Source organism: Dreissena polymorpha, chromosome 10, assembly GCF_020536995.1.
Source record: "Dreissena polymorpha isolate Duluth1 chromosome 10, UMN_Dpol_1.0, whole genome shotgun sequence".
NCBI classification, from domain to species: Eukaryota; Metazoa; Mollusca; class Bivalvia; order Myida; family Dreissenidae; genus Dreissena; species Dreissena polymorpha.
This window is the reverse complement of record NC_068364.1, coordinates 6,184,109-6,198,052: the sequence shown is the minus strand read 5'-3', so window position 1 is coordinate 6,198,052 and position 13,944 is coordinate 6,184,109. Positions and strand designations below refer to the sequence as shown.

Sequence of the window (13,944 nt, the reverse complement as noted above, 5' to 3'; positions counted from 1 at the left end):
AACAGTCTGCCATTCTCTCCTTCACTTTTGAAACGTCAACTTAAAACCTGTTTTTCTCAAGTTGTCTCTTTTTATATACTGTTATTATTGTGTTATTATCAAAATCCTATGATGTTCGCCTGACAACATGTACTTGTATGTGTAAAGGGAGAAGAACTATATAAGACATTATCTTTCGTTTTAATCCTATTCAAACATGCTCAATGTATAAATGTTACATGTCATGCTATGTAAAACAATGTTGTTATTTTTTTAAATAAATATGTTTAAATTAAACTTGGAATAATAATATATTAGGCGTCAATGTTGCTTACATGTGTTTTTGAAAAGGCAATATTAAGCATTGCTTTTATGAACAAACATTCTATAGTTTACCATGCAGTAGTAGTATTAATGATTAAATGACGATGAATCTTTTAGTTCACCAATCATATTTATTTGGTTTAGGTCGCATTGCATCTCCTTGTATATCTGCTGGTATACCGGTCAGAGAACGTATGTTTCGATTACCCGGATTTCGAATTAAGGCTCTTTCTGGTGAAGTGTACATGGGCCTAAGGAGGGTTTCTTTTTCTAAAGACACACTTCCCGATTGTTTAAGCATTGGTATTTCAGCGATAGTCTTCGGGAGTGTGTCAACAGCTGACAGGATACTTCGGTAATCCATCTCTTTATCATAACGTATTATATCAGCCGTGCGTGTTTCAACTTGAACCACTTCATTCAAAGAAGAGTCCCTGAAATAAAATTACATATAATGAACATGAATTCGCAATCTTAGATGAGTCTTAATGCGTGATTTGTTTGGTAACAATTCACATTAGGGTTTAAAATTATTGCATTCATAACATGCACAAAAAGACTGCAAAGTGTGAAATTAAAATAATTGTTCCTGCATACATTACACCAATTTTAGACTACTAAAAGTTTATAGTTTTTAATGAGGCTAAATTAACGCTTTTGAAACATTTTAATAATTTTCTGACATGATGTTAAAACAATCGTTTTAATTTAAATATTTGTAAATATATGAACAATTATCTGTACAAAAAATATATCGTGTAAAAATGGAACAAACCTCAAACTACCAGTAGTGTCTTCAATTTTCTTCAACTGAGTTTCACCACCTGTTGACAAGTGCCTTTTCCAGAAGAAAGCTGGATAAAAGACACAATATCGATTTTCTTTGTTTCTTGTTGTTTTATACATTATGTTGAATCCTCTAATAAATAATTAGAAATTCAATAAAAAAAGAATTGTGTTCTGAATAGAGTAAAATCATATATTCAATGTTTTATATGAATAAATTGAAATTTGAATGTTAGTTTCAGCTATTGTGTTGATTGTTACTTTCAGCATATTTTGTTAAAGTATTTGATCTTTCTTAATTGCTTGGCTTTCTATAGTAGAGTTGTATGTAAAAATGGGCTTAACGCGTAAGAGATAAACACAGTTAAGGTATGCCAACTGCGTCCCAGGTGCACTTGCTTTGTATTTTCAAAACTTTCCAGCAATAAAACACATTAAAGTTTGTTTTTCTTTCAATATACATTGGAATACATACATACATACATACATACATACATACATACATACATACATACATACATACATTTGTATGTTTTGATTTAACAGAGTACTTACATGTGCAGTTCACTCTGAATATGATGCAGGCAATGCAAACAACCAGAAGTAATATCTGTACCCCATCAAACAGTAGCGGGATGAATGAGGAAGAACACTCTAGAAACAAAATTTAAAACGTGTTTATTTGAACATAGATATCCAAATTAAAGTGTTTGCATAGGATTAATCTTGCCTTTTTTCAAATTGCTGTTTATTTAAAATCGATTCGTTTCACATATCATCAATTAACATTGCAATTTGTTTTCAGCAATACCGTACATGAATGTTTTCAAATTAAATGTGCGATGCAAACTATGATAGCATATTGGATGCGTATGTTGATGTTTTATGTGCGTAATATAAACTGCATTTGCCTTAAGTCAATAGGCATAGAAAAAAATGTCTTTTTTCTGCATTTTATTTATTAATCAACTGGACTGTTTTAAGATAAACATTTATTTTCAATACAAATGAAACATAGTCATAGGTGCGTAAATATATGTAATATAAATAAACTGGGAAAATTATTTTTCCCAGTTTATTATCTTCCTGATAGGTAACAACTTTCATTTTCGAATCAGATAGTTTGAGCATCATAGGTTTGCATCCATTTGCACTTGTTAAGTGACATCATTATCGATAATAAACTATTATATATAATACGAACTTAAATGCTTTACATCCTTTTGCACTATCCATGTTTACAGATTGAGTTAAATGCCACTTAGCTTTTCAATGTTGATTTGGCCTTAATGTGATTAACATTTAATATACCGGTAATGGTTCACCGTTTGATACAGTAAATTGTTGAATCATACAAAGTTTGTAAGAAAACAGGACAAAATGTAACATGATAATGCCGGACAAGTTTCTTGAAATTTTATAAAAACAATTTTCTTTTAAAGCCACATAAATGCTCAACATCAACGAATATTTCATAAAATATTTCGTAAAATAAAGTTAACTCATACAAAATCAGTGTTCCATATAGCGATAGCTTACATTTATACGCTAGATGTGGTCTTGTTACATAAATTTAACGAGATACAAAATGCTCGTTTTTATTTCGTGTGTGACAGTATAGTCCATGTGAATGTTCCGCGACGATATCCAAACATTTTCGAACAAACGCAAGATTTGCTTAGGGTAGAACTACGTCGTGCGTCCGACGCTGCCCGAAACCAATCTCGCGTTTTCTTGTACATGTTCGGATATCGTCGCTGGACATATTTCGAACTACTTGCAATTCGGGCTTCTTTTTTGTTTGCATTTCAATTATATATTTGCCAAGTTATGTGTGTGAATCATACTTTTATGTTAAACAGTTTGGAGCAAGGAAAGAAATTGTAAGCAGTAGCTTACTGCATCATTCAATTTTGTACATTTCATACCTTCAAAGAGTTGACATGTTGGGGAATACGTTGAATTCTGTAGATCTGCGACACTCAAGTTAATGACAGCCGAATTCGAGGCATTATAAGTCTCATAACACGTGTAAGTCCCAAACGTGTCATCACTGACGTCAATTACAAAAAGTACTCCACCCACGTCGGATTTTGCAATTGCGTACCTTTGTGCCAGGATTCTGTCGCTCAAATAACAGCTATTGATATTTATACTGCATGCTGCTATTGTCTGTGTTTTGTTGGATTGCTTGTTTGTAAATTTAAAGGATATATCGCTGGCTAAAGAACATTCTATCGGTAAATATGCGCCTTGTTGCCTCTTGATTAGTGCAACTTGTAAAGACGGCGGTATACCCACTGAAATAATAAGTATGTATGATCAATAGACACGCAGTGAATTATGAGCGAAAATCAATAATGAAAATCTTTCGCATTCAACGTTGAATTGAATTTTTGCAGTAATTTCATATAATATCGGAGTGTTGACAGTACTGTCTGATTTATAGAGCCCATTCAAGATTGTTATGATTGCCTACAATCGATTTTGATTTCTAGATACCAGGATTGAGCAATTCACATAAAGTATATGTTTGCTTTGCATTTAAATGTGCGTTTCAAAAACTGTTACTGAAGATTCAACTGAATAATCTTGTATTTGATTTATTTATTTATTTCACAGATTATGGCATGTTTTGAAGTTTGCCATTAAATGCTTTGTATTGATTAATGTAAACATTGGATCCAATAAGCTCCAGTAAAAAAAATCAAGAATACAATTTAAAAAGACAAAAAGTAACCCTCAGCCGAGCTCGAACCACTGACCCCTGGAGTCATGGAGTAAAAAGTCTACCACTTAGACCACTCGGCCATCCGTCCTCACATAATGATGGATGTAATTTATACTTTGTATAAGCAATCCTCGTAGTTTCAAAAAAATATAACGACAACAACAGAATTCTCCAAATTATTAAATCGTTTCGCGTTGCAACGCTTCATAATTTTCAGGTTTTTAAATCTTCAAAAGATGCAAATAGATGCTATTTTAGAGTATGGTAAACTTTGAGTATTATATGTTTCCTCACAAATATCATAAATAAAACGAAAATTTGCGAATCTGAAACAAACTTTTTCAATTGTGTCAATTTACCAAAACGTGAAAAGGCCCCTTGAAGTGACCTAGATGTATATTTCTGTCTGTTTTGTTTAATGGCATATTTAAGCATTAGAAACGTTAACACGTTTTGAATACATGAGAATATTTATACATGGGTACTGATGTCATTGGCATATATTAAAACAAAGTATGATTGTATGATAGTGTCTGGTGGTGATTTTTAATATAATGACATCAAATAGTATTATATAAATGTAATCTATATTCCTCAGAAGAATTTAAAAAAAATATCCATAAACTCTTACCTGCAAACCACACGGTGACACTCAATAAGATTGGAAGAAACATACCCTGAAATAAATATATATATATATATATATATATATATATATATATATATATATATATATATATATATATATATATATATATATATATATATAACAAAGTCTCTATTAGCCTTGTTGTATTTAAACAAAAACGCTGTATTATTTTTTGCCGAAGCTTTCGACCTCACGGTCTTCATCAGCGGCCATTTATTATTTTCAGATGTTTTATTATGAACGGAAATGACGTGTATGTGGGAGAGACCGGCGGAACTCTGTACCAGCGACATCTATTGAATCTGTCGCGTATTCGCACACAGCACAGTGACCCGGTAGCTGAACATTTCTACACCGACGGACATTCCATGGATGATTTCCAAATAATGGGACTCGAAAAACTCAGCGGGTCGGACGAGTACCGCAAAACCATGGAACAATTGTGGAAGTCAAAACTAAGGACATACCGACCATATGGCATCAACGTGCAAGAATAAACGTTAATAAAATGGCGCGTAAACAACGTTGACGCCGGAAATGCACGACGTCATTTCCGTTCATAATAAAACATCTGAAAATAAAATATGGCCGCTGATGAAGACCGTGAGGTCAAAAGCTTCGGCAAAAAATAATACAGCGTTTATATATATATATATATATATATATATATATATATATATATATATATATATATATATATATATATATATATATATATATATATATATATATATACATGATATGTGAAGCAAGAAGAAAACATTATGCGGAATGCGATTTTCTCCTCCAATTTTTCTTGAACTAGCTATCAGCGTATGAATATTAAGTATGCCTAATCAGTTGTACCAAATTAATATTAAAAATATTTATACTTACGAATATCAGGATACGGATCAATATATATAAAACCAGTCTTCTTACTGCAAGGTAAAGGTCACAATTCAGAGTCGTGGCTCAAATGCAAATATTTAGAAAGCAATCCCTTATGCCTCTGTCACACTGTCACGAATCAGAGCTACGAACGAGCTACGAATGCTTTTTGACACAGTTTGTAGCTATCCTTACTGGACCGTGGCTCTCCGTACTTGATCCATGATCAGTCGTAGTAGTTTTTGGAAGTCCGTAGAGACTCTTGACAAATTTTGAACATGTTCAAAAAATTGCTACGAATTTATCGACCGTAGCGTATCCGTAGCAGTCTGTACTAAACCGTACTGATCCGTACTAGTTCGCAACGACACCGTAATAGTCCGTTCCTTTTCGTAAGCCCAAAGATTTTCAATGACTACTACGGATTGATACGAAGAACTACGGAGCGGTACGGTTACGCTACGTATTATCTACGATTATTCCACGGATATACTATGGAAAGCCATGGTCCTAATACGTTGTACTACGGATAGGCATGATTTTGCACGATCTTGTACGATGTACTACTTTTCAGCACGAAACAGTTCGGACATGCACGGTCCACTACAATAAATTGCTACTGAAATACATCATTTAAATTAACACAACCGTACTTGCATTTGTTGAGTTCACAATCATTAACCGCCAACAATTTGCGTTTGCGATAAACTTGTTACACTTTGATATTGATATTGCACAAAATGCAGAGGCCGTAGTCGAGCTGATTGACGATATGCACAGAGGTAATAATGGTTCAATATCGTATAACTAGTACAGTTTTGTGCTAAAGGATACGTATTTTGAAAATATTAGAATTTGAACTTACTAGTAATACATTTTGTTTATTTGCAGGTAAATGTCTGCCGCATATGCCTTTTGAATCTTGCTCTTACTTTTACATGATGTAATAATTGTTAAATTAATAGCCGACATAATAAAATACAAAATTAATCATACTTTCCTAAGCATAATCTATATTTTTACATCAATAATAACATGCTTTATCAGGTCAGAGAAGAAAAAGGAGGTGGTGGATAAGAGACTGGCTTTTAAGACGATCCGCTCTCGGCCAATACGAGACTCTGATGGCCGAACTGATGGCTGAAGATCCTGCGGCTTTTAGAAACTTCACGAGAATCGGGCCTTGTATGTTCCATGAGCTTTTACAGTTCGTTGGTCCCAGGTTCACGAAGAACCACAACTGGTTCAGACAGTCCATCAAACCAGATTTGAAGTTGGCAATTATCTTAAGGTTCTTGGCCACAGGGGACAGTAACCGTACATTGATGTATGGGTTTCGTGTTGCACACAATACGATATGTAGTATTGTACGGGACGTTTGTGATGCCATAGTTTCAGCATATGCTGGGGGTGAAATCCAGACTCCTATTGAGCCTGAGGAGTGGAAGGCCATAGCCGATCAGTTCGCGCCTAAATGGCAATTTCCACAGGCCATTGGAGCTCTATATGGAATAAATGTAGCCATACGATGTCCCAAGAACGGTGGCTTATTATACTATAACTATAAAGGTTACCAGTATGTTGTGCTGATGGCCTTGGTGGACGCCGATTACCAATTCATGTGGGTAAATATTGGATCGCAAGAAGGATGTTCCGACGCACAAATCTGGAATCAAAGAGACCCCAAGTTGGCTATCGAAAGGGTGTTGATTGGCATGCCAGAAGCAACACCTCTTCCAGGTGACGACATACCAACAGGATACTTTATCATCGCAGATGATGCATTTGCCGTGAGGACATGGCTCATGAAGCCATTCTCACGACGAGGCCTTGAGAAGGACGAGCGAATTTTTAACTTTCGCCTGTCTAGTACCAGGAGAGTTGTAGAGAATGCTTTTGGTATTCTCGCTCAGCGATTCCGATGCTTAATGTCTACTCTGCCACAAAGACCAGACACGGTTGAATCGATAGTTCTCGCATGCGTTTGCCTTCACAGTATAATAAGGGTAAGATATCCTGGTGATCAGAACATTCAATTGGACCAAGAAAACGATGACAACGAAGTCATTACAGGGGCATGGAGAGATGGGTTTCACGTGGATAATTCGCAGGTTCCAGGAGGTGAAAATCTTGCCACTATCCGTGCAAAACAAAAGAGGCTCTACTTGAAACACTACTTCGACACTATTGGAACTGTTGAGTGGCAGAATAGAATGATATAAAGTACCTTGTGACTGGCTTAGCTCTACTTTTGAACGTTTGTATGCATACAAACTATAGTGTACTGTATGTATAAGTCGACGCTGTAAGCAGTGCTCAATATTGAAAAATGTATCAGTACTCATCTTACAAATATTGCATTTTCATACCTATAGAGTTTACATGGATTAAATATAAATTGGTTCAGATACAAATTGGTATTCGGTGCTTATTTATACAGTTCAATAATTCTTGCTAGGTGTAACCAGTAATAGAAACAATTACATGCAACCGTTTTAACTGAATATTACCAAGGTATAGTTAATACTAGAAACTCAAGACAAACTGAATTTTTAATAACGCTTTAATAATAATAAAGAAGTGACAGAGTATCATTTACAGATAATTATTGGATGGAGGAGACTCTTCCCCAGACACGGCTGATTCCATTATTTATGTTGCTCGCTGTTGCTGACGGTTACATGTTCTCTTTTTGGGAGGCATTTTGTGTATGACAATACAAGAGGCTGTGGGCCCAATGTTCAATCGTAGTTCGTTCCTATCTGTCCGCACCAGTCCGTCGCAATTCCCACTGCTTCGTAGCGGACCGTTCTAATTCGTACTTACCCGTACTAGACCGTAGCGGATCCGTATTTAGTGCGTACTGATTCGCGTAGCATCGTACTTAATCGTACCAGACCGTAACGGATTCGTAGTTTGATCGTACCGATTCGTGGCGCTCCGTACTAAATCGCTTCGATCAGTAGCAGTCCGTACATTTCCTTGTTCGTTTTCCAACAGTTTGATGGTAGATTCGTCGAAATCCGTACTGACATCGTTGTGTTCCGTACTGAAATCGTAGCGACCTACGAAGTTTGACAATTTTGTTGTCATTTGTAGCCGATTGAATCGTAGCTCATTCGTAGCTCTGACTCGTGACATTGTGACCGAGGCATAAAACTTCACTCAGTAGGTTTTTTAAACAACTTTGAATGTATGCGCGACAATGGTTATGAGACAAAGTGCTCTCTACAAGAAACGTTGGTCAAGGTTACACATATTGATGTCAAATTTAAAAACAAACTGCGAACACATTGTGTGACTCATAACTATGCACAAGAGACAAGAATAATGGAGAAAAATGTCACACAAAGGGTGAATATAACTTTGTATGACCTTTCAAATAACTTAACAAGCATATGCTGAAGCCGATTGTCGTTACAAGAACACGGTCCTAAGGCAATGTCACAGTTTTTGGTAATATGTCAACATTTTAGACCAACTCGGATGGCTTCGTCTTGGTCGCTTTTTGTGAAAAAAAAATATTTTGATACACCTGAGCAGAAAAGGGTTGTTAAATAGATTGTTGCGCAAATGATGCAGACACTAAATCAAGGTCATTATTTAAGGTCAAAGTATTATTGATGACAGAAGTCAGCTAGGATTTTCTAATAATTTACGAAAAAAGTGTAAACACCTACAGAGATGGAGTGGCACAGGCAAGTACCATGGCCTAAGCTCAAGGCCACACAATTAGGGACAAAAGGTTAAAATAAGAGAAATCGATTGAGCCTTTGTTGATACTTTACCCGAAAATAATTAATACGTGTAATAATGGAATTGCAGCTATAGTATGAGATTTGTCTAAACGTTCTTGTGTATCGTAGGTTAGATATGAGTGCTGGGCCAAACCCGGATCGTCATATTATGCAGCGCCAGGCGCAGTAGGGCTTCATACACGCATATACATATACATCACTAGCCGGAGATTAAATTGCTTATCACGACGCTTTATAATTTTCAGGTTTTCAAATCGTCAAAAGATGCATATAATGGCTATGTAAGAGCATGGTAAATGTTCAGTAATACTGTTTCCTCATAAATATCATAACTAAACCGAAAATTTGCGAATCTAAAACAATTATTTTCAATTTTGTCATTTTCCCAAACGTGAAAAGGCCCATTTAATGGGAAACAAAACTCTTGCTCATGTTGTTCTTAAAATATTTTTACATTTTATTCAAAAATAAGCGGCATGTTAAACATTTGATAAAGCAATCAAAAATCCATAAACAAACTAACATAATTTTGTTAGGTTATTTAAAAAAAATCATAGCATGGAAGCTTTTGCATGTTTTACCATGCTACAATTATTGAGTGGTTATGTTGTAGTTCGCATAAGGCTGTAATTCACTTCATTATTTTCAGTCAAGAACCATCTTTCCAGTTTGCTTAGTTGATATCTAGCACTAGAGCTATTCGTGTTCGAATCCTGACAATAAAGGTTAAAGCCTAAAAATACATGCACAGTTTACGGACTAAAACGTTTAAGTTTATGTCCAATAAATATGTATTAACATACATAATGAAACGAATGTTGCTAAAGGCATTTATTCATATGAATTCGTACGATTGTGATAAAATCATCATGGTCAATTATATAGCATAATGAAGCTATTTTCTTACGACATTGCGTTACATTATTTTTTGTATAAAACTGGCAGCGTAAAAGCCGAGTGCTCCCGAAATAATATTATGGCCAATAAGCTCGACATTGACCTTAAAAGAAAGTGAAAACATACATATATTTATTTAAATTCAAAACAACAAGGAATTGACGTTTAATCTGAAATAATAAGTTCAAAGTTCTGATAGGTGCACTCTGCACTGCCTTCAAAAGTTCCTTATTATTTTATTATCTTATAGGAGATCACGAATAGTGACTGTATGTCCAGAAATAAAGAAGAACACACACTCTTCATCGCTAAGGAAGATGTTAAGCTAGAATCAAGCACACACTAAAATACCTTTTTAAAGCATGGTCTGTGTGAACATTGATACTATTTTAACATATATAACATGCTTACCTTGCAAGCTGACACATTACAATATCAAAGACACAGTAAAACACTATCAAAACTAGTTTAACAAGTTCAACTGAGGTAAATGCCTTGAAACGATTGATCAAAATAAACTTGGGTTGTAAACCTATGGAAGCGTATATGGTACACCCTGATTCTGTGATGATGTCAACATTCTATGACGGCATTATGAAAAAGGTGTCATGGCGTAAAAAATAACTCATTGTGTCAGCTAAAACTATAATGGCAAGTCATTTTCACAAGAACACGCCGCCAAAAAGTATGTTGACTTGTCGACGTACACCACGCCGACCAAATATTTTTTCTGGGAAAAGCCGGAAACATTTACGTCGAGATTTTAACTTAACTCGTTATGGCGAGTAAAATTAAGAGGGAAAACCCCACAAAACTATGACGACATACCATGTTATTTCACAGTAAGTCGATATAAACTAATCCAGCATGACCATATTATAGGGGTGTACCATATAAGCGTGCGTATAAATCGTCTGTATTGAGCTCCATTGTTCGCATTTTTTATCTGCAAGGATATCATCATTAAAAAAGTGTTATCTGTAAACTTATCTTGTAATTTGACCGTTATTTGTCAGGCACTTAAGGATTAATATCCTTCATTAAATATAAAAAACGTCTCTGTAAACTATTGTCTAAAGCATTTTTATCGATCAGACGTATCTAATTATGTGTTCAAATGGTTAAGTTGAACTTTTAAAATGGGACTTTGTTTAGGATTAATCAAGATCGACAATATCGCAAATAAAGATTATTTAATTGAACTCTGTATACTATCATCATTTGACCGGTTTAATCTTATTCTAGGGCATAAAGCATTAACGCTATATAAAAATTTAATTCTGGACTACTTGTTTATGGTATTAAAATATATATATGTAAAGATAAATCTTATTGCACTAATGAACGCGAATGCAAAATTGACATATCTTCCAGATTAAATTTAAAAACAACGGCATATTGGAATTAATGCTATTTTCCTTCCTGATTTCATTGTTCTTTCTCGAATGGCAATTGAACTCACTGAGGTCATAGTCCTCGAGGTTACTTTGGTTGTAATTTGCCCTAGTTTGCATACGTGCGATAAAGGCAAATCTTTGTAAGAAGAAGACTACAATACATGTCATAATCATATGGTATATATCAGAATACACGTTAGTTATGTGTCTTATAATTATCATCATTTCAACTCAGTAATGATAAAATCATAAAATACCTCGTCCTTTGACCGACGATCAAATGCGTCGTTCGCAACATATTGTTCTGTTATGGGAAGCAATTAATTACTCATTAATAATGTAAAATAAATGAAATTTTGCGTCTATCTACGGAATCCGGATAGTGCCATCTATGATCTCGCACTTCTTTCATCAAGGGCGACACTAGACACGAAGCGATACTTTATATTTTTCTTGACAGTCGCGGCGACGCACGATATATTTAACACGATATATCGCCCTTGTGTAGGTAGCTCAAAAGGCGATATATCGTGTTAAATATATCGTGCGTCGCCGCGACTTTCAATAAAACTATCATGCGTCGCCGCGACTGTCAAGAAAAATATCGTGCGTCGCCGCGGCTGTCAAGAAAAACATCGTGCGTCGCCGCGACTGTCGCGCAAAATATCGTGTATCGCTTCGTGTGTCTAGTATCGCGTTCAAAGGGCGACACTAGACACACGAAGCGATACACGATATTTTGCGCGACAGTCGCGGCGACGCACGATATTTTATTTTTCAAATATCGCCCATATTATCTGAATCTCGTGTATCGCGGACTAATGTCAGACCGCGACACTAGACACACGAAGCGATCCTCGATATTTTGCGCGAAAGTCGCGGCGACGCACGATATTTGTACTGTTCAAATATCGCTGTAATAATTAAGCAGTGTACTAGCAAATAATAATAGTTCAAAAACCCGGATGGAAAGTTATAGTTCTTGCAAACTTCACTTCTCCGCAATGCGTTTTGTAAACCATTAAGTTCAATTGTACTATCGTTTTTAAAGCATGGTTGTCTGCAAAATATAACAACACTTAACGACTATGTACGTAATTATGAAATAGTTATATTTTTTTTACAAGACAATTCCTCTCAAAGCTTTTGGTTGACATATGGAATTTATATTCATAATTATTTCCTTAACGAGATCAACATATATATATATATATATATATATATATATATATATATATATATATATATATATATATATATATATATATATATTATCAATATATAACAACCGCTTCAAGTAATACATATTCAATTCATGAAAAAACCCAATGCCAATAACATAATAACGTATGGGGCGGGGATAATAGTACATGTGCTTGGCATTTTCTCCAAAAGCCATCTTTCATTATATGATGGTCCATTTGAAGACAATAAGTACTGGTAGAGTGATACTCTACGGAAGAGACAAATAACACGAAACCTAACAGCGGGGCAATACTTTCAAAAATGGTGTACAAGAATAGTGTTTCTTATACTTAGCAAGTTACTTTAAATACTTGTACGCTGCTAGTAACCATAACGTTTTCTACTATTATATGAAGTTTCTTCTTAATTAATTAAAAACTATCCAAGTTATAGTAGGACGGAGGGATGGGCGGACTATGCGATTACAATATAAATCAATACAGGTTGTAATAAAACTAGATTAGTGACATGTAATTAATAGCATGTTTTTAATTCATAATCATAAATATAATTTATTTCCTACGAATCTCAGAAAAATATTTGTGTGTAAACATATTGAAACAACATGATATTATAGATTAATATAAGATAAATAAACATCAAGTTAATACATGTATATGTAATTATGTCAATTTCGAAAGGCGATTCTGTTTTATTTTCTTCAAAAACAAACAAGTAGCTTGAAAGACATATAATATTTGTGAATATGCTAAATAAAATATATATTCTTAAGCTACTTACTTTTTACATATAGTTGTTTGGTAAGAAATTCCAACGCCTTTCGTAGTATAAAGAAAAATTTAGATGAGGTGTAATTTCCAATGACAATAAAAATTCATGTTTAAACTGAAACCTATTTTGTTGTCCTTGAAACTATCTTTTAAATGTTCTCAATGCCCGTATCTGATATAGGTACCTTAACTCTTAACCGTTCAAATCAGTATGGCTGCATGCGTTGTAAAACCGTGAGCTATTAATACTGTATTCTTCATGAAGTATTATAGAGGATATTTAAGACCACAGGTGGTTAACGTGTGGCTATGATGTTAATAAGTGAAAAACATCATTTTGAATGAAAATAATAAAATTTTAACGAACAATCAATTCTCTGAAAAACGTGTTTTTCACTATCAAATATTAAACATCATTTTGAATAAAACATATTCAAATTATAACAAAAAATCACCTTCTCTAAACAAAAATTCTCTGTAAAATATAAATATGTGTATTTTTTTTCAGAGAAGGTGATTTTTCGTTATTTCGTTTGATTATTTTTCATTCAAAATGAAGTCTTCACTAATTAACATC

The 13,944-nt window shown here is 34.3% G+C and overlaps 1 protein-coding gene across 1 annotated transcript; it reads right to left on the bottom strand.

The window, feature by feature from the left end:
• Window positions 1–246: 246 nt before the first annotated feature.
• On the bottom strand, window positions 247–13,469 carry LOC127847851 (uncharacterized). Its single transcript, XM_052380049.1, has 7 exons — window positions 13,378–13,469; window positions 5,346–5,389; window positions 4,452–4,497; window positions 3,018–3,389; window positions 1,645–1,743; window positions 1,079–1,157; window positions 247–737 (listed from the first exon to the last, which is right to left on the bottom strand). The coding sequence occupies exons 3-7, from the start codon at window positions 4,492–4,494 to the stop codon at window positions 422–424; spliced, it is 909 nt and encodes a 302-aa protein (XP_052236009.1). The 5' UTR covers window positions 4,495–4,497; window positions 5,346–5,389; window positions 13,378–13,469; the 3' UTR covers window positions 247–421.
• Window positions 13,470–13,944: the final 475 nt, after the last annotated feature.